The sequence below is a fragment of the Phasianus colchicus genome, chromosome 1 (genome assembly GCF_987193195.1).
Source record: "Phasianus colchicus chromosome 1, bPhaCol1.hap1.1, whole genome shotgun sequence".
In the NCBI taxonomy this organism is placed as follows: domain Eukaryota; kingdom Metazoa; phylum Chordata; class Aves; order Galliformes; family Phasianidae; genus Phasianus; species Phasianus colchicus.
The window spans coordinates 51,874,679-51,895,052 of NC_143436.1; the positions used below are offsets into that span (position 1 = coordinate 51,874,679).

The window sequence follows — 20,374 nt, forward strand, 5'->3', positions numbered from 1 at the left end:
CACCGCCCGCCGGCACGGCTCCGCCAATGGGAGGCGGGTGGAGAGAAGAGTGACGGCGGCGCCGACCTATCGCCTGCAGGGCGAGGGGCGTGGTCGAGCGGAGGGAGAAGCGACAGCCTCGCCGTCCTATCGGCTGCCCAGAAAGGCGGCGGGGAGGCGGGACGGAGCTAGGGCGCGCTGGCTGATTGGCCAAGGGCACCCCGCGGCTCGCTGGAGCAGCCGCAACCGCCGTTACAGAGGTGGTCGGGCTGCCATCCCGCCCCGTGCCGTGGCGGCGCTCGCGTCGCGTCTCTTGAAATCACGTAGTCAAGATACGCACAGACATATACATGTCCACGTGTGTGCGCAGGCATATATATCTTCTTAAAAAATAGAATCTTCTCACAGGCAAACCAACCGTACCTGGTCGTGGGCTCGAGGTGACGGGCTCTGAGGCAACGTGAGGCAAAATGGCGGCTGCGCGCCCACCTGCAGCCGCGCCAGGCCCTGGTGTGGGGCTCTGCCCGATGAGGCATTTCTCACCCACAGCCGAAATACCGCAGGGGCCTTCCCTTCCCTCCCTGGAGGAGAATGAGGGTCTGTGGGCTGAGGGGGGGACCAGCAGAGGTCTGGGCCCTGCTGCCCAGTTGGATGGGGCAAGGTGGAAGGCTGATGGCGGTGGATGAAGAAGGGGAGGCATGTGGGAGCTGATGGCAGCCCCGCGCCTTGCTCAGTCGTTCTCCACTGTTGTTGATCCAGCCGAGGGGCTCTGCCCTTCTGCCATCCTCTCATCCGCGGTGCAGTCTGGTGTATTGGTGGTGGGAGGCCCCGGGGACGTGAGGGATTCACGGCTGTGGCGCGGTGCCGGCTGTGGGGGCAGTGGTGGAGGGATGGACGGAGCTTCCAGCCGTCGCGGCCGGGCCTTGGGGCTGGCAGTGTGGTCGGGGATCATGCTTCGGGCTTGGGCTACAGGCGGTGGCCCTGTGGGTCGAGATGGAGCCGGCCGCTTGGCTGGAAAGAGAGCAGAGGGGGGTCATGTTATGGGTCTCAGGTAGGGTGGGGGACAAGATGCTCCTTGCATAGCTAACGTAGCAGAGCCCCATGTGGGTCAGACAGAGCACATCCCACTTTTTTGGGTCTTTTCCCACCCTTTTCAGTTCGCAGTGGGACATGAGCTTTGAATGGAGTGCTTTCCATCCCAAAGTCCCGCCTTCGCTGGGGATGGAGAGCAGAAAACAAGGGGACAGATTGAGGCCCTTCTCCTCCCATGTGGTGGCCCATGTACCCCGTCCTGCAGGATGTGGTGAGATAAGGATAAACTGGAGAAAGTGGAGGTGTCGGTCCTGTAGGCATCTCCCAAGCACTGTGCCTCCATGTCCTAACCTTTGCGGCCAGTGTCATTGGCTGGTGTCGGAGCTGGCGGCACTGTGGCTTCAGGGGATGGCTTCGTCACCACTGGGGAAAGTGGCTGGGAGCTCACTTCAGAGTCATTTGTGCTGGAGGAGAAGGGGATATTTGGGTGTTCAGATGATGGTTAGAGCCAGCACCATGGGGCATGGTGGTCCTGGCCTTGCAGCCTGTGGGGAGGGGGTGGAATAGAGGTCAGGAGCCCCCTTGCCAGACTTACGCCTCTTCATCCAGGGGAGATGGAGAGCAGGCTGGGGGGGATTTCGGTGGCAGCTCGTCTACCGGGGCAGCCTCATTGAGTCTGACATCCGCAGGCAGTGTGAACATCCCTGAGACATTGAAATCTATCTCTGCATGGGGAGAAAAGCAAAGAAGTGCTTACTGCACCCCTGCTAAACACTGAGGATGCCTCATGCCCCAGAAGCAGGCTCTGTAGCAGGGAACTGCAGCTGCCTGGGATGCTCTTCATTCTTCTGCTATTTGTTGTGCTTTTTTTATGTTCCCTTCACCCTCTGCTATGGTCCCCAAAGATGGAAAGACAGAGTGAAGGCCTACCTCCAGGGAAGAGTATGTCTGCGTTCTGGATGAGGGCTTCCACGACTCCCACCACCTGAATGGAGGAGACTGAGGCCAAGTCCAGTTGCACAGGGTCTCTGAGAGGCAGAGGTGGGAGAGCCATCAGGGAAGGAGTAATGGGAATTAACCCATTTTATGTTAATTTTGGAGGAGTAAAGCCCAAAAAGAAGGACTGCCTCTCTCCAGAAAACCTGCAACCCAGCCAGACCTCACCCTGTGCTCTGCTCTGGCCACAGCAGGTTGGGGCCCAGCACTATGGCGATGTTGCTGGGGGTCATTTTATTCACATGCTGGTGTTCTGCCAGCTTGGCTAAAAACTTGATCAGATACCTACAGGGTAAAAAGAGGACAAGGAAACAGTGAGTGCCCACTGAGGAAGGGAATGGCTGCCCCTGGTGAATGCATGGGATCAAAGCAGCCCCATTCCACAGAAACACCTTAAATTGTTGTAGCTGTCCTGGGGCAGGCGGCTGCAGGTGTCTCTCAGGCTCTGTACCCGGTCATCAACGTCCTTTAAGCTGCAGAAGAGAAAAAAGGAGAACTCAGACCGCTTTGTAGGACAAAGATGGATTTGGTGTATGAGGTAGAAGGGCTGATGATGCTGATGATGGGCACTGCTGTATCTTCTTCACTACTCCTTCCACCTCCAAAATGAGAGGCCAAACAGCTGCTGGGCTGTTGGGCTTGTGAGCCGACCCACCTGGCCACTTTGATCCATTCATCGTACAGCTTGAAGGTCATCAGAGGCTCGGGTAGCTCCCGCAGGTAGGATTTTAATGCGCCTGGAGGGGAAGTGGGCAGGTGATGGAGGTTGGGGGACAGCAGTGACACACCCTCCCCCCATATCCCTACCCCATGTCACCACACTCACCGGCCACAGCATGAGGGTCCGAGTAGAACTCCTCCAGGGCATTAGAGCCACTGGCCAAGCTGCTCTTCAGTTTCCTCAGCACCGAGGCTCCTGCTGCCAGCCGGAAGAGTCCCTGGGGACGGAGCAAAGGGATGCAGGATGCTGTGGAGTGTTTTCAGGGAATGTGGGATGGTGAGGGCTGCCTACCTCCTCCTTCATGCCCGAGGCCAGCAGCATCATGACACAGGCCTCGATAGGCAGAGCAATCTCTCGGCCCAAGTTCTTGAGGTGTGTCTGCAGGGGCACGCCGTAGTACCCTAGCACTGGGGTTTCTGTGGTGAAGGAGGGTTCTGGGGGAGACATGGAAATGTTCTTAGGGATTGGGGTCCTGGTGGTATCCAACCATGGTGGCATCTCACTCCAAAGCTGGGGTTAGCTTGGTGGAAGCAGTGCCCATCACTCCATGGTAGGAAGCAGCGGCAGGCATGGGGAAAAGAAGCCACCTTCCCCAGCCTTACTGGCTGTTCTCACAGCCATCCCCATGCTATCTTGCAAGTGATTGGGTACCTTTCTGGCTGTGGCTCTCCTTCAGCTCTGTCAGAGCCGAGTCCAGAGATTCCAGAGATTGCCGGTGGTACTGGGCTTGGATTTCTAGCAGCTGCCAGACAGGGAACAAACAGCCAGTGCTCAGCTTGGCGCTGTCTCCTCTCCAGAGACCCATCCCCAGGACACTGCACTCATAAGAAGAGAGCACCAAGGAAAGCAAAGATGCTGCAGGAAGAACTGCAAAGGAAATCCCCTGGATATGTGGGATCATGTCTATAGTGGTAGATAGAAGACAAATTAGAGAGGGGGATGAACTGGGACAACTGCTCTATTTGGAGGCATCTACTAGTGCATGCGGCACTAAGCTCTGGCTGGAGAGCTTGCTGCAAATGGAGGCAAGGATGGACATACCCCAGGAGACAATTCACATGCTAAGAGGAGAACTTACTCTGATGAAGTAGCTGGCATAGCTGTCTTCTTTGGTGGAGAAGTGGTAGAGGTCAGCCATGTACTCATCCTGGGAAAGGAGACACCAAAAAGAGCATCCTTCCCCCTCCTGCCTGGCACCCGAGGGAGAGGAATGCCTTCAAGAAGCCCCTCATTCAGGGAGGGTGATGGGAGGGCAGGCTGGGGCTGCATGGGGACCCTTCCTCACCCCTGTCACTTGTGTTTAGGTCATAGCAGTGACCTGTCCTACCATAAGGCCCTAGAACTTCACAAGAGGATCTCCCAGCTATGGTAGGTTCTGACAAACAAGGCAAAAAGCTCTCAAAAGGAAACAGCATGGACATGTAGAAAGATGATGGGAATCAGTCCCCCTGTCATCCAGCACAGACCCCAGCTCAGCTGGGTCTCAGCCTGGCAGCACCTCATGTTCTCCCTGCTCCAGCCTCTGGAACCTCCTCTGTGCAACAACTTATGCTTCAGATCCTTTACTTTTGTTTTTCCCCAGGTTTGGGGCATCTCCCTGTTTCCACACTGCTGGAGGGAAGCTGGTTGCTTGCGCAGGGTAGGCTGCGCTGGCTGGCTTGCTCTTGGTGTTGGAGTCACCCTGGATGGAACTGCTGGAGAAAAGCAGGTCTCCAGCCCTGGAGCTGCCCAAGGAGGAGAGCCAGTGATGTTCTCACCTTGCACTGCTCCACCTTCCTCTTCACCTCCTCCTCCTCTTCCTTCAGGATCTCCAGTTTGTTGGCAGCAGAAGATGCCCCTGGGCCAGCTCCAGCTCCTGCACTGTTACTGGAACTTTTGGCAGCTTGGTTCAGCCTTTGAAGTGGGAGAGAAGAATGGGAGAACCCTGGGACATTTGCTCCCCATATTGGGAGAGGACAGTTGTCTGCTTCTCTCCTCCAACCCAGTTGGTCTCCCACACTGTGCTCCATACCGGCTCTTGATGGCATTCCAGTCAGAAATCAGCTTCTGGAGGGTCTTCTTGCGCTTCAGGATGATGGGAAGCTCCTCCTGGAAGAGGGGGACCAAGTTGAGTGGCAAGGGTTTGGAGATGGAAGACTGGAGCGAGGGGTTGGCCATGACTACCTCACTGAGCTTGTTGAGTGGCTGCAGGATGTCACGCTCTACAGCAATCTCAAACTCAGCCAAGATCTTGGCCAGCAAACTCTGGATGCAGCAGCCCATCTCCAAAGCTCTCCTGAAAGGGAGAGGGGTGAAACAAGCACAGGCTGGAGCCATGCTAGCCTATTCCAACATCCCTTGCCATACGTGTACCCATGTGGGGACCCAGAGCCAGCCCCTGTCCCCCTTCTTTGCTTGGAGGCTGTCCCCTTATCCCCCCTGATGCTGGTGTTTTCCATTTTCTCAGGACAGGGTTTGACAGCCTGGCTTGGAAGTGGAAGCCCCAGAGCCCAGGCAGAAGCTCAGCTAGGTTTTTGCCATCTTTTTCTACTGGCACTCACCCAAGGCTGGACTCTGTGTCCAGTTCCTTGAAGCTCTCAGCCATCGTTGTAGACAGAGCCATCAAGGGTAGCTTCTTCTGCACAGAGCCATAGGTTTGGGAAAAGAGATGATGAGCTGATGTGTGGCAGCACACTTGCCCTGATGCATACCACTGTGGGCAAGGGACAGACAGCCTCCTAAACCCACACTGGTTCCCCACATCTCCCTCTGGTCCAGCTTCCTCTTCGCCTTGGGACCGGAGTAAGAGCCCTTTGGATGTCCCTTTGGCCAAAGCCAGGACACAGTTGGCTAAACAGCTGGTTAGAAATTCACTAGCCTTCTCCAAAACAGTGGAGGACTGTGGGACTGATGGAGGACACTATTAGGCTCAGCCCTGCCATGACTTCAAGTGTATGGCGGAATTTAATGTCGAGAATAATTTAGCCAAGCTAGGAGAAGAAAGAGTCTGCAGTATCATGGGAAGGGCTTGCTTTCCAGTCAAGAACTGGTGAGCACCAGCTGGGAAGGAGGTGGCAGGTTCAAACCAAGGAAGAGGAAGCAGTGGTGTACCCATGCCCAGCTGCACCATGCTGCTCCTCGCCACAGGAGTTCAGGAAAGGGCATGGGCTTAGGACTTTGCAAAGATGCTGTCTAGGACTCAAGGTTTCTGATGGCTGAGGAGGTGTCCAGGGTACACTCACCACTCTCTTGTCCATCTCAGCGCCGCAGTGCCCCTGCAGACAAGCCTGGAGCCGCTTGGACACGCTGTGAGCTGCTCGCTTGGCTGGCTCGATCCTCTGCTCAATCTGGGGGTGGAAAGGTGGCACCGATGAGCCCTTCTTTGTGTCATGGGAGGCATGTCAGAGCAGTGCTCGTTGACACAGCCATGCTGGATCTACCAGTGCTGTGCTGAAGCCTCTGTGTTGGCCCTGGAGCCGCCCTCCAGCAGGCAGGAGTGTTTCAGCCCCATAACAAGGAGGTGCCAGTGAGGAGGATTGCAGGTAGGGATGGGGCATGTCCCCACGTGCAGGTGCAAGCTGGCACTCGCCTCACCTGCAGCAAATCTTCTGTCAGGAACTCAGTTGCTTCTTGGGCTCTGTGGAGGGAGAAGAACAGTCAAGAGAAGAAATGGAGGGACTTCCTCCCACATCTCACCCTCCTCTCTTTGAGGTCCCGACAGGAGGTGGTGGCTATGGCTCAGACCATCCTACCCAAGGCTACAGGTAGAGTGAGCCCAGGAGGAGAGCACCAGGACCAAGAAAAGCAGCTCCCCATCAAGCTGGGCTTCAGGTGTCTCCCCTCATCAGATTGGGCTTCCAGCTCAGAGCACCTAGCTCAAAATATCCCAGTGGGACAGGGCCACTGTTCTGGTGATAAGCCTGGGGGTAGAACTTTCTCCCAACTGCCTCTTCCCTGAAGGCAAATCCAAAGCAGCTCCTGCTGGAGCTCTGTGAGCATCTGCCTTTGCTGGGCAGATGGCTGGAAGTTGAGGTGCCACCAGGACTGGAACAACAGTAACATTGTGGTAAGGCTGGAGATGTAGACCAACACCTCAACACTAGCCTCCTGCAGGGCTTAAATGAAAGCAGCTTTCTGCTTGCAAGCGTGTATGCAGAGTGAATCTTGCAAAGGAAGCTTCTGGTTTGCAGCAAATCCTGATCAAAACCCAATTCAAAACCGAACACCCAAGGCTGCCAAACCTCCATGATTCCTCCCATAGGGGAAACTTTGCTTAGTGGACCCATGTCCTTGCTGCTCTCTGGGAGCCTCCTCTGCTGCTGCTTTATCCCCCTGCCTGGCCACTTCACGTTTCTGTTTTCAGCTCCTGCAAGAACTGACATGGGACGAGCTGCAGGAAACGGGGGTGGTTGGCTTGAAGGCAGCCAAAGTCACGTGAGATCGCAGCCCCGTGGAGGAGAGGCTCTGCGGTGGGTGAATTGCTCTCTTTGGGGCTGCATGAGCTGCGTAGGGCCTTCTGTACACCCAGCCTCAAGCAAAATGGAGGCACATTCAACATGGAGATGGAAAAGCTCTCTTCCAGGGTAGAGAGGTGGGAGAAGAGATTTGGTTCCCATTGGGAAATGCAAGAAGGGCAACAGGCGACTGGGTTGCAGCTCTGCCACAGTGGCTGAAGGCCCCTGATGGACCTGGGGCTGGTCCCCATCAGCCTCAGGGCTCAGAAGGCTGTGTGCCTCTTTGCAGAGGTGGCTGCAGGAAGCAGGGAGTGAGGGGGCTGGGGAGGGAGGGCCCAGCCCTGGGTTTTGCAAGGGTAGAGCTCTGGAAAGCCGAAAAGAAAAATAAGGAAGTGGTGGAAGTGAGACTGAGCTGTAGGAATATGTTTGAAGCTGGAAGTCCTCCACAGGTTCTGCCACAGGGTGTCCACACTGATGGTCAGATGCAGGGCACCAGGCACCCATCTGAATGGAGGGAGCAAGTCCCAGCTCCTCGTGGACACCACACAGCCTAGGGCATGTGGCTGGGGTGACCCTGCCCATTGCCCTCATGTCCTGGGGAAGCCAACCTCCATGAGCAGCCAGGTTGTGGAGCCCATCACTGGTGAGTAGCACCAAGCCACCATCCCACTGCCCTGCAGCACCAGGGAGCTGGTACCCACAATCCCTCAGCTTATGCTGAAGATGCTTTAAGCCCATCTCCCACATTTTCTCTCTTCCTTAACCACCCGGGTGCCAGATCCAGCCTGGTGCCCACCCCCAGGCCCAATATCCTGCTCCCTCCCAGCTCACAGACCCTGGAAGTAGAGAAGTCCTTACCGGCTGGTGGAGTTGGGATGGGACAGCTGCTGCCGCATCCGATTGAACTGCCTCTTCATCATCTTGGGAGACGAAGCTCAGCACCCCTTGGTGACACTTGGCATGGGACGCCCACAGCCCTTCTGCTCTGCAGAGCTGCTGCTCCCCGAGCACCTCTCCCTCCTTGCTCCTTCCTTCTTCCCTGGTTCCCTCTTTTTCTTTTTGCCGGTTTGTCCCCTCCCCTGTCCCTCCCCGGGGATGCCCTGCCTGCTTTTTCTTCTCTCCCTTGGGCTCTCTTCTCACAGTCCCTCTCTTTTTCTGAGCTTCCTTCCTGGCTGCGGATCAGGTAAGAGCGGTTCAGGGCTCTTCTCTGCTCTGCGTTCCTGTCACCACCCGACAAAGTATAAATAACTTAAGCCCAGCCTTAAAGGGGAAATATTATTGCAGCAAACACGTAACAAGGCAGGACAGGCACACTGTTGCTGAGCCCAAGTGGGAGGCCCACGCTGTTTTTCACCCGCCTTGCTGTGTTTAGCACCAGCTGTGGTGTGGGAGGGCACTTCAGGGTAATGCACACCCCACACTACCTGGTCATGCCAGCACCCCTCTGCAGACGGCAAAGCCATTCCTTCCCCCTTCCCCTGCTGCCCTTGTAAGGTTGCATAGTGACCACAAGTTTCACGTTTCCATCCTTGGCGTCACTCACTCTGCAGAGCTGCACTCAGCTCAAGCCACACAGTGCAACTTTTTTTTTTTTTTTTTGCTAAAAGTGTTCCCCCACAGATTTTGCTCCCATTCTGCATGATGCAAAGCTTGCTTTACCTCCGGCTGTAGCTGTGACTTTCCTCCTCCTGCACTAAGAGCAGAGGCTAAACTATGTGGAACCAGCATCTGAGCAGGGATGGGAAGTGGTCACTCCAGTTGTGCCCCAAAGTCTGGAGCTGCTGGGCTCTGCTCTTCCTTACTGGAGGGTGCAGCAGAAGCGATCCTCTGTTTCCAAGGGACATAGGTTTGTGGGCAGTATCGGCAAGTGGGAGGTTGGACTAGATGATCTAAGAGGTCTTTTCCAACTTTAATGATTCTAAGGGGAGGACCAAGCAAGGGAATGCTGCCTGAGCATCATTTTGCTCTAAAACCTTCAACCAAGTGGCCACCCACGCCTAACTCTCAGCAACCAACCCCCAGCTCTGCACCAAAACTGCCCTAATAGAGCTGCTTCCGATCAGCAACCTCGGGGAGGAGGAAGTTTTGCTGCAAAGCCACCAGCCTGCAAACAGCCCTGCAGTCTGGGAGCAGCTCCCACATGAGCTGGGGGGCACCAACTCCTGCCCACTGCTTGCCCCAGAGAAAAGGAAGCAGAGTACAGCTCATAACGTTGATGGTGCCTGCTCTCAAACAGGAATTGAGAGCAGCTTGGGGACTTCCACCATTCACTCTCCCTGCTCATGAGCCAGTGAGATTGGAGCAGTGAGGCCCAAGAGGAGCTGGCAACAGCCCTATGCAGGACCAACAGCTCCTCAGTGCAGTCAGGGGAAAATACAGTCAGAAGGCACAGCATGAGGAAAGAAGTCTTTATTTCCCATAAATACAGCAGATTTGTCGCGCCGGGCGTTTTTTTTTTTTTTAATTTTTGTCTTCTTCCATTTACAGAATTTGCACTGAAAATATATACAAGTCTGTTCAAGAACCAAACAAGATCTGCGAAGAAAAAAAAAACCCATACAAAACCCTGAAAAGAGACCAGAAAGGGAAGTAAGACACAGCAGAACCTCAGCATAAAGACCTTGCTTCCCCCTCTTCTCCAGCACATGCTGCACCCAGTTTCCACCTTCACTGTTCCAAGCAGAGAATACAAAGCACCTCACTCATCTCCATCATGTGCAGATTGCCTTCTACCTCTGGCAAGTTAACACAGAGCTCAGTTTGCCCCTAAGACCCAGCTCAAACTAGCTTAGAGAGGGAAAGCAGTTCCTATGGCCACAAGCCCCATCAGGACACGGATTGCCTAAAACATGCCACCCCCTGGTCTCCTCCATGCCTGCAGATCCTCACTCTAGTGTCACAGTGATCAGGGGGCTGGAGCGAGCCCCCTCTGGGCGGGGGCACAAGGCACAGCTGTACCCCCGTCCCCGCAGTGCAGAGCTTGATGGTGCCCCCTGGCGATGCTCAGAGCCCAACTCCCACCTCTCCCCTCCCCAGCCTCAAGGAGAAAGGATTCAGCCCACTGAAGGCCCCTTTTGAATTGTGTCAGCCCTGCGAGGGGCAAGGACAAACAGGCGATGTTGCAGCCGCAGTCCCAAATGCTGCAGTAAAGCGTAGTGGGAAGATGTGTGCTTCCTCCCTGCAGGAGTCCACTGCCCAGAAGCCAAGGAGCCAGAGCTGAAGCAGATGGGGAGACACAGAGTGAGCCCTTCCCAGTGCTCACCTCCTACCAACAGCTTTGCCTGCTATTGGAAAGAGGGGCGTAGGGGAAGATTTCTCCCTGGCCTCCAAAAGCAAGGATCACTGCCTGCTCTCTGGTGCTGGGAAGACACTTAAGTCATTGTTCAGTTCTAGGGTCATCCCATCAGACAGGAAACCACTAGGGCCCAGCTGCAAGGCTAGGGCAAGGGAAGATACCCCACAGCTCAGCATTTGCTAACATGAGAGAACAATGCAGAGCATGAAGCAGCTGAAGGGTTGTGGGAGAGGAGACAGATAAAGGAAAGGATCTTCCTTTGCTAGGCCTTGCCTCAGGCTGAGGCTGTTAAAAGCTCCCCATCCTTGCTTCCCACTGCACCAAGAGGGGGAAAGCAGGGTTAGAAGAGATGCTGAACAAACTAGAGAGGGAGGGTTGCCTTTGGAAGAGCAGGGAAGGCAACTGTTCAGCCACAAGAAGCTTGACTGCACTCCTGCTCTTGTGGGATGAACATCTCCTGGTGTCTACTCTCATCCTGGAGGTACACTCCCTCTGGCACTTGCCCGGCCGATTGGAGAATTGAGCATGAGCAGCAGCCCCCCACCCACCCTCCCCATCTCCTCAGGCTGCTTCAGCCCCACAGGGCTGGCTTCCAAGTGTAGTGCCTACAATGTGCAGCCCTAGAGGTTGCCCCAGGACTCTGGTGGGGGGAACTGGTCCACATCCCCCATTTCATTGTAAGTTTGCTCTCCCATGGTGAAGGTCAGCTTGTATCGTAGCCTCACTTTCTCCTGGAGGAAGGAGAGAAAAGATAAGCAGTCAGAAGGAAAGGAAAACATGAAGGACAAGTCATTCACGTCTCTAGGAAGCTGCACAGAGCACAGGGAATATGGATAGTTCATTCTGTTTCAGGCAGAGGGGAGCAGGGCTTTACCTAGGCACCAATGGATGGTGCTATTACCTTCTGTGGGTTAGCAAGCAGCAGGACTTGTGTGATGGCACTGGGATGGACAATGGGGTTGAACGCTGGCAGTTCTGTGCCTGAAGGTGGCTGTAGTTTCACCTTCATCACCTAGGGTGAAAAGAAAAGCATCCCACACTGCTGAGGAACATTACAGATGGAGGCCCTGGTCAGATATATAGGGAGCTTTCACTTTCTAAGAAAAAAGAAATATTGTTTTGGGTCCTGCTCCACAGAGCTCTCCCCCACCCTACCTCTTCTGCAAAGGGAGAATCTCATAGGAACTGCCTGTGGACCCAAGCCCCAGCAGTTGCCTTACCTTGGGGACAGCAGACTGAAAAACAATGTTACGGATGGGCTGTGGGGCCGTGCTAAGCATAGAAATCACCACCACCAGCACGTCGGGCCTCTCGGGAAGGGCATCCTTAGCAAAGTGGAAGAGGATGCGAAAGCCATGCTGATCATACACTGTCACAGGAAGGATGCTGCCTGTGGGAAAGGCAGGGACAGGTAGTAGTCAGTCAAGAAGGAACTGAAATTCTTCCCATCAGCCACGCTCCACACAAGCAACAGAGATACAACCTCCCCAAAAATCCAACAGGCAAGTTTTATCACATTCTTCAATTTATGCACTCTCTTCATACCCTGTCCAGTATTTCCTCCCCCCCAGTTTGTGTGGTGAGCTTCCAAACAGTTAATTTCCCCCCTTCCCAGGCTTTCATCCCAGCTCACTGGGTTTGATTGACTCCAGAGGCACAGTGATGTTGGCTAGTGAGATCTCTGGGGGCAGCGTGGAGGCAGGAGGCTGTGGTGGGACTGAAGTGCTTCCTGATGGTGTAGTGGCAACTTTTGGAAGCGTAGCAGGAGCAGGCAGCTCTGAGTTCAGGGGCAATGGGGGGTTAGGAGAAACACCCTGGAGCACAGGCAGGACACTGGAGTTTTGGGCTGCGGTGCCAGAGCTGCTCCGGTTCTGAAGATCCCTCAGAGTGAGCCGGGGAGGTGGCTGCTGCTTCTCCCTGTAGTTTAGAGAGAGAAAGAGAGAGCGAGGAGTGAAACAGAGCACCGAAATGTCTATGTCCATGAAAAGGGTGGGGAGAGATGCAGGATTGCCCTGATCCTACTTACCATCGCACTTGCTGGGACTCTGGAGGCAGAGACTGTTGCAGCAATGTCTTGCCCAGGAGGTCCAAGTCATCCAGGCCACTTGTGAAAGTAGGTTTGGGGGAGGATGTACCTACATCTGCTTTGACTGGCGCTGCTACCACAACAGGGGTGATGCTGAGCTCATTGCTATCTGATGACTGCAGAAAGAGTGCACAGAAGCCCCCCATCAGCAGGGTTCCTTATCAACGCCTCCAATCACTTCCTTATCTACTCCTTTTGTTCCTTCCACCACCTACCCCACCAGCTTCTCTGGCTCCCAGCATGTTACCTGGAAGCTGTTCCAGCCACTGCTGTCACCAGCCTGGGCAGGATGTGGTGCTGGATCATTCAGGCCTGCCAGGAAGAAAAGCAAAAATGGAGCCTATCTGCCATGTGGGTAAGGACACTTAAAGGGGCCTAAATGAGGCATCTGTAACAGATTCCTCTGGTCAGGCAGGACACAGAAGCAGTAGGGCAGAGTCACCAACATGGTCTCCCATCTCAAGCCTCCATCCTTACATAGGAAGGAACAGGGAGGATGGTATTTTCTCTGTCCAAAGATCCTCACTCTGAGTCTAGTTCCCACTGCAACAGATCCCACTTTCACCTGCATCTGGGGGACCATACTACTACTTCATGCTGTTGTACCTGAAGCACCTGTCCTAGGAGAGTACACTTCATTGGGAAAAATAGAACTCTAGAACCTTCTAGGAGTGGCACCACACAAGACTTGCAACTTGCATTTGAACAGCTCTAGAAGTGTATATTGTTAACGTGTTTACACTTTGCAGTTGATATCACATGAAGAGCTGGATGTGATCCACTCTTGTCATGCCATCTGCTGATGGACACTGTATCAGGTCTTGATTTACCTGACAGGTTAGTTTATCCAGAACAAATCAGAAGGTACATCCCCTGTACGTTCTCTGGTGTCAGAAAAACACTATGAGATTGAAGTTCAGAATCAAGCCAGAGTCTTTCCTGCCTTTTCCCTTGCTCTAAGCGAGGGTGACATCTTGGTTTTTCGTGAGTCACCTCTCCCAGAGCTATCCCTCATTCACACTCCTGCCACAGGAACCACCATCCACTCAGACTCTCCGTGGTGAAGGACGTAACAGGAAGCTTTTGCTCTGGTCTTCTCACCTAAAGACATAAGTTCATCATCCAGTAAGGAAACAGAGCCACCTTGGTCAGGCACAGGGACTGCTGAACCACCTGAAAGGGTGGGCAAGGCTGGGTAGGAAGGTCCTGTTGCTGGGAGCTCCAGTCCTGACAGATCCAGAAGTGCAGAGGTGCTGCCTGCAAAGAAAACACAAGGTGAGAAGGACTGGGATAAGGCTTCTGTCTCAGAGTGCTGAGATGCAGTTCCCATTCTTCCTTACACTTGGGAGAGGGAAATCCTTATCTGTTCTCTCTCAGTTTCCTCCTTTCATGCAACAGTCATCTCCACAAGCCATTCCCTCATCTCATCAGCCTATCTTTGACATCCTGCAGGTATCCCCTTCCCACTCCTCTCAGTCTTCTGTTACACCAGAGGAAATCAGCAGTAGTGTCTCTGTGCTTCATCTCCCTATTCCCCAGGTCTTCTCACCTCGAAGGGGACCAGCCACCATTTCCCCATTGACCTCTTCTCCCCACACGAGCTGCTTGTAGAGATTGATCACCTGTGTCAGGTTGTCATTGGCTTGCAGGATCTCCGCTGAAATGTAAGAGGTAGAAGATAAGATTTAAAAAAAGTAGAGAAACCCAAGACTGACTTTTATACCCATCTCAGTCTATTTCTTCAAAGTAAGGCCCAAGGAGCTGATGATATCCCACCACAGGCAGCACTTCTGCCTCTGCTACTGCAAACTGCATCAAAATACATTGACAGCTCCAGCTTCAGCAGCATAAGCACAAAACTTTCTTTCTACAACAAAGGGAATGAACACTGCTGATTGGGGTCATCTGCCCTCACCTAGCACCAAGCCATAGAATAGCTAGCCTACAGCACGCAGCCACCACAAGAAGTGGCAGGCTCCTAAAAGATGCTCTACCATAGGCAGCCCAAACATTGACTCCCTAATAGAAGACAGAGTGAGAAGCATACAGAACAAGAAAGGCAGGGTCAGGTCTGCTTACCCAAAGCTTCATCATTGTCTTCTGTGTCACTGGCAAGCCTGAATAGCATGGGTCTCATGCGCTCACAGCGCTGATACAGCTCCTGGGGGAAAAAGGTACTGAGATGAGCAGCAGGATGTTCAAATGGGGTACAAACTAAGCAGGAGGAACACAGGAGAAACAACTGTCTCTGCTAAACCCAGGGAGGACACTGGGATAGCCTCTCCTCACCTTCATCAGGTCCTCATTGCTCTCTGTTGTCTCCCCCTTGCTGTAGTTTGTCACCATCTCTGTCAGCAGCTTCACATTGTTGTTCACTTCCTCAATGGCATTCACTCTCTTGGAGATCTTTTCCATGCGCTTTTGGTCCTGGAGGGGAAATGCATGTCCTTGCTTGACAGCAGTGTGAGGAGGAAGGAAAGCTGGGCCAGCCAACACACCAACTCCCTGACTTTAGTCACAGCAACACTGTCCCCCAGAACAGACAACTTCAGTGGGAAAACCCCAGGTTATTTCTGCACCAGCACTTGCCAGACAGGACTGGAACCACCGCAGATCTTGTGCTGCATTAGCTTCACCTACAGTCATTTCTCCAAATAGCTAAAGGATGGCACAAGTCATACAAGGACTCTTTGGTGCTGCTGCTGAACAACTGATCCATTGCCCTCTGGTACCAAGCACTGCCATCCAGGCCATGGCTCCCCGACCCCTTTTTCCTCAGCCATACCTCCTGAACCATCTCCTTGATGAGCTTGTTGGCAGCCCGAAGGTCCTCAGGATGGGAACTTTTCAGGAGACGTGCCAGTATCTGCAAGAGAGGAAGAATCTCTGAGCCCAAGCTGATGGATGGCAGCTGACAGATGGCAGCTGACATTGCCCTTGCAGCACTAGAGCTTGTGGCGACGCCCTACCTAAAAGAAACCAGGGAGAGAAATACAACTTGTCTTCCTTTCCCCATTGTGGTTCTGGTTGTGTAAGAGAGGTCTTTCTGTGAAAGTCTCCTGCATTCAGAGCCAGCCCCTCCCTGTCTGTTACTCACAATAGAGACCCTGGAGCACAGCAGCATGAATCCTGCGACAGACAAAACTTGTTTTATATGGGGAGATGCCATGGGGTTGCAATGGGCTATTCTGATCTCCACACATACTCCTTTTGCAGCTATAATTGGCAAAGAGGGAGACCAACCGTTTTCTCTCCTACTTCATAATCACTGAACAGTCCTTCAGGACATCCACAATTTCCCATTTGTGATCAGTGGAAACAGATTATGTACCTTGCAGCAAACTGACATCACATCTCTACTGATGGAACAGAGAAGCCTAATACTTGCTTAAAAATATCAGAGGTTTGTCTGAATGGTGATATGACTGATAGAAAGGCAATATAGGATGAATCCAGGAAGATACAAGTAACTGGGCTATAAGCACAATGCAATGGTGCGAGTGGGGAAAACTTAACAGCATCTGGGGCTGGGATTTATTTAAGCCTTAGGGCCAGATAACTCTGAAGCCTGGAGAGAGCAAAACAAACCTCTCAGAATCTGCTGGGCTAATGTCAGCATGTCACCCATTGCACCATCCCACAGTTAAGAGCTCCAAAGGTCAAACAGACCCACACGCTTCACCTAAGGCTGTTTCCTTTGTCATAATTTTGCAGTCAGCCCTCAACATTCCTTTGATGCATTTCCTGAAGCATGCAGACTCTTGACTCTTACTGGATCTTCTACTCTGGAGTACAGGAGACCTCAGAGCAGAGAAGATGTTGCCCTCTGCTCTTTACCTGCATAGACCTCTTACCTTTGATTTCTCTTCATCATCAAAAATGATGTTTTTGGGCCGAGGAGGAGGTGGTGGAAAAGGAGCATCATCAGGCAGTTTTGGGTCAGATTTCACAATACCTGCAGTAGAGACCAACAGCGAGATCAGGAGGCCTCACCCACTGTGGGGGGACACACTACCACCTAGGTCAATTCTTTCCTAACAGCTCATCAAGCCTAGCTGGAGCACAAGGGATTAGGGTCTGCTTCTGCCATCCATGATCTTAAATTGTGTTGTTATACAAGTACTACCCCCTTCAGCGCTGTCCTGTCTTTGAAAAATCCAGCACTCAGTATTACCAAAGCACTTGTATCCCTTCAGCACCAATCCATTCCAGTGCGCCACCTCCTGTAGGGAACAAGCAATATTTTCCTCCAACCCATTAAGCACTTCAGACCCCCTTGCAATTCCCTCTGCCCATCCAGGAGCTCCAAGGTACCCATTTCTTTAGCAGCCCTTTCTGTGGAACCTGGCAGAGCTATGGATGTGCTGGGTCTGGGCAGAGGGTATGCAGAGCCTGTTTTAGATTCTGCCTGGATGAATAAGGAGAAAAATCTTCCAGACCACTGCCTCTTACCTTGTTTCTTTAGCATCTGGTAGGCCTCCAAGATCTTCACCTCGTGAGGCAGCCCCAGTGTCCAGCTGTACATCAGCTCTAGGATCTTTGACTTCACTTTTTCTGGTGTCCGGCTACCAAGATACTACAGAAACACAGAAGAGGTGACTTGACGCTCATATAAACTGTTGCAAGCCCAGCCTGTCCCCTTCCTCTCCTCCCCCAGAAGTGAGACAGTTCCCAACGGCACAAGGAAGAGGAAAGAGGAAGCAAGCAGGAAAGCTCACGAGGCCCTTGCAACATGTCCTGTGCCACTACAGGAGGTGGGAGAAATGCTGGGCCAGCAGACCCTTGGCAACACTCATGGATGGGTGGGAATGCTCAGGAGGGTCTTTATCACCTTGTGAAGGAAAGCATGCTGCTATCAGAAACTGCCGGGAAAGGCAACCCTTCAGACAGCAGGACTGGGCGGTGAGGTGAAGGGCTGTAGGTGACAGTTCCTAGGGCAAGGCCCACTGCACCCTCAAGCTGCATGCTGCATCACAAAGTGCCTGACACTCTCTACAGCAAGCTGGCAAGCCACAAACTCCTCACTGCTAGAAGCAGCTTTCCCACTACTGTGCAGTCACCCTTCACTCTTATGCCATGGGTCTGCTGTGTGCTGGGAGTAAAAACAGCAAGTGTGCTGCCAGTGGCTTAAGGCAGATGACATCCTTTAGATCACCCCAGCAAGATGACTGCAGAATGATACTGTTACAGTTCATGGATATTCAGATATTCATCCACACAGATCACAAGCTGTGACTGACAGCCTCCAGTTTTCCTTAGTTATATTTAGTCTGTTTTTCCTTAACTCCATCCTTGCTGGCATCATGAGCTGACTGCCCTGGCTGAATAGAACAGTGTGTCCAGTATGTGCTGCTGCAGAAACAGCAGCATCAGCAGAGGAGCAGGTAAGGACCTGGTCCTTCAGATGGACTTGCCAGAGCACTGCCAACCAGGTCTGGGCTTGTCCTCAGTGTCTCAAAAAGACTGGGATACCCTGGAGAGATAAGAGTCACAGCATCAAAGCTGAGAGGTTCCCGAGCACAAAAAAGGCCTAGAAGAAATGCAGCAAAAGTGACTCCAGGCATGCTGATGGGTTCAGAAGTCTCACAAGTGCTGGCTGCATCAGGTCTAGCTGGCCCTCAGCTTCCTGCAACAAAAAAATCAGCCTAGAGCAGTGGGTGAAAGCTCAGCTTCCCATTGGAAAACTCAACAGGAACGTGGATTAAATCTCTTCTCAGTATTGTCCCATTTTCCCTACACTCCAGAAGACCTCTGGCCCCTCTGCTCTACTACTTCATCCCAAAGCCCTCTTTCCACCATCATCACCCCTAGGAAGATCCCCAGGGACCCACCTTTGGTGACACCACCTTGATGAGCTCGTTAAGGAAGCGGAACTTGCCCACCTCATCATGGAAGCGCTTGCCACAGCTCTTCATGCAGGACTCCAACACCTGGGAGAGGATGAGCCCATGAGCTAGGTCAACATTTGGCTTCTTGCCAGGCACAGAACCTGAGGTTTTCCTTACAGCGTCTCCAGGGATAGGGCATCCATAGCTTCCTTGGACAGCCTGTCCTGTTGCCTCACCACTCTCTGAATGAAGATTTTCCACCTAACATCAACCTGAATCTCTTGTTTCTTAGTTTAAAGCCATTCATCACTATTTTATTACTGTTAAAACATGAAAGTCAATTCCCTTCCTGCTTATGAGCTCCCTTCAAGTATAGGAAGGCCACAGTGAGGTCTCCATGGAACATTCTCTTCTCCAGCCTGAAGAAACCCAGCTCCCTAAGCTTGTCTTCATAGCAGAGATGCTGCAGCCCTCTGATCACCATGGAAGAGGACACCCTTAGTGCAGCAGAGCCATCCTGAGGCAGAGAGCTCACAAACCCCACATTTCACAAATCCACTACGTGATAAGAGGAACAAAAACTTCCCAATGACTCCCATGCTCCTCCCTAAGGACAGGGTGCTCCCCACCTGTCATCCTCCATTGGGTGCTGCCAACTGCCACCTCTCTCCCACCCCATGCACTGGGATTTTCCCAGAGCACCATGAGCTTTTGGTGGGACACCCACATCGCCCTCCATCACGTCCTGCCTTACCGTGAGGGCTTGGATGGCCTCCCATTCCTGCGGGGACTGGATCTTGTGGGCAAGAAGCCGGGTGGCGAGGGGAGGGCTGGAGGGAGAGAAAAGCTGCATGGTGATTGAGGAAAGGCCCACCCAGCCGTGCTGCTATCTGGGGCAGGAGAGCATGTCACAAGCTGAAGGCACTGACAAAGCACCGGACCGCGAGGCCTGAGGCCCACTCACCCCTCCAGCTCCTTGTTGAGCTGCTCGCAGAACGCATTGATGCCATCCCAGTCCAGCTCCTTGTTCAGCGGGTTGGTGGCCTTGTCTGCGGGCGGCAGAAGGGCAGTGCGAATGAGGCGGGTTCCCTCAACCCCCGTCCTCCCTCCCATCCGCCCCCGCCAACACTCACTGATGCGCGCTTCCAGCGTCTCGGCCTCCATGGCGGGGCCGCCGCCGCTCCTCAGCGGGGCCGCCACCGGCCCATCGAGAGAGCCCAGAAACCTCTAGAGCGCCGCCGGCTCCACCATAGAGTGCCGGAAGTCGGAAGTGCAGAGCGCCGCTCCGCGCGCCCCCTGCCGTGACACCGCCCGAGTTACCATAGAGTTCATCGCGTGGGGGAACAAGTGAGACGCGGGAAGAAGGCCTCCAGGAGGAGGGTATAGAGAGGCGAATGAATAGAGCCGGAAACCAACCGTCGCACGGAGTCCAACCGGAAGAAGCCCTTCTGTTGCCAAGCGAAGCTACTTCTGGTGGAGCCGCAGACGACTTCCGCCTCGTGAGGAGCTGAGTGTCCTTTAAAAGGACACGAGCCGGCCAGCGCCAGCGCATGCGCCTTGCGTGTCCGTCCGCTCTGAGGGGAGTGGAGCTCAGGCTTTTAAAATGGCGGCGACGCTTCCGTGGGGTTTGGTGTTTTAAAGGCATTATAATGATATCGAGCCTGCTTCTGCGCTCCTGGAGCAGTTGTTTTTAAATAGTTGTTAATCTTCTGTCTTTTTCTTGCTTGGTGGAACTTAAGGCCTCCAGGAATAGTAAACAGCTCTCTCCTTTCTCTTTGTGGCTCTTAGTGCAAACGATGGCGCTTAATAAAGGTTGTTTTCTCTGCCTTCCTGTGGTCTTGGAGGGAGCACCATGCATTCCCTGTGCGGTGCTTTGCATCACTTACAGAGCAGATCCCACGAGGAGCTGCCCCAGTGTCACCCTGATGGCTTTTCCGGATGGGCAGCCATTGTGTTCAGGGGAAACTTGGCCATTATAAAACTACCTTCTGGTGCCTGAACGCG

At 53.4% G+C, this 20,374-nt stretch overlaps 2 protein-coding genes across 2 annotated transcripts; both read right to left on the reverse strand.

Moving 5' to 3' along the window:
• Nucleotides 1-60: 60 nt before the first annotated feature.
• On the reverse strand, nucleotides 61-8,940 carry SH3BP1 (SH3 domain binding protein 1). Its single transcript, XM_031600133.2, has 18 exons — nucleotides 8,020-8,940; nucleotides 6,302-6,344; nucleotides 5,950-6,054; nucleotides 5,269-5,345; nucleotides 4,892-5,003; nucleotides 4,740-4,816; nucleotides 4,486-4,621; nucleotides 3,807-3,875; nucleotides 3,380-3,470; nucleotides 3,020-3,162; nucleotides 2,834-2,945; nucleotides 2,663-2,744; nucleotides 2,400-2,480; nucleotides 2,176-2,292; nucleotides 1,942-2,039; nucleotides 1,607-1,736; nucleotides 1,363-1,475; nucleotides 61-990 (listed from the first exon to the last, which is right to left on the reverse strand). Exons 1-18 carry the CDS (start codon nucleotides 8,079-8,081, stop codon nucleotides 710-712), a joined length of 1,929 nt encoding a protein of 642 aa, XP_031455993.2. The 5' UTR covers nucleotides 8,082-8,940; the 3' UTR covers nucleotides 61-709.
• A 635-nt stretch (nucleotides 8,941-9,575) lies between these two features.
• On the reverse strand, nucleotides 9,576-19,759 carry GGA1 (golgi associated, gamma adaptin ear containing, ARF binding protein 1). Its single transcript, XM_031600132.2, has 17 exons — nucleotides 19,504-19,759; nucleotides 19,335-19,419; nucleotides 19,125-19,200; nucleotides 18,374-18,472; nucleotides 16,995-17,118; nucleotides 16,397-16,497; nucleotides 15,328-15,408; nucleotides 14,832-14,969; nucleotides 14,622-14,703; nucleotides 14,092-14,199; nucleotides 13,644-13,799; nucleotides 12,790-12,854; nucleotides 12,483-12,658; nucleotides 12,090-12,373; nucleotides 11,677-11,846; nucleotides 11,358-11,468; nucleotides 9,576-11,187 (listed from the first exon to the last, which is right to left on the reverse strand). Exons 1-17 carry the CDS (start codon nucleotides 19,532-19,534, stop codon nucleotides 11,077-11,079), a joined length of 1,998 nt encoding a protein of 665 aa, XP_031455992.2. The 5' UTR covers nucleotides 19,535-19,759; the 3' UTR covers nucleotides 9,576-11,076.
• Nucleotides 19,760-20,374: the final 615 nt, after the last annotated feature.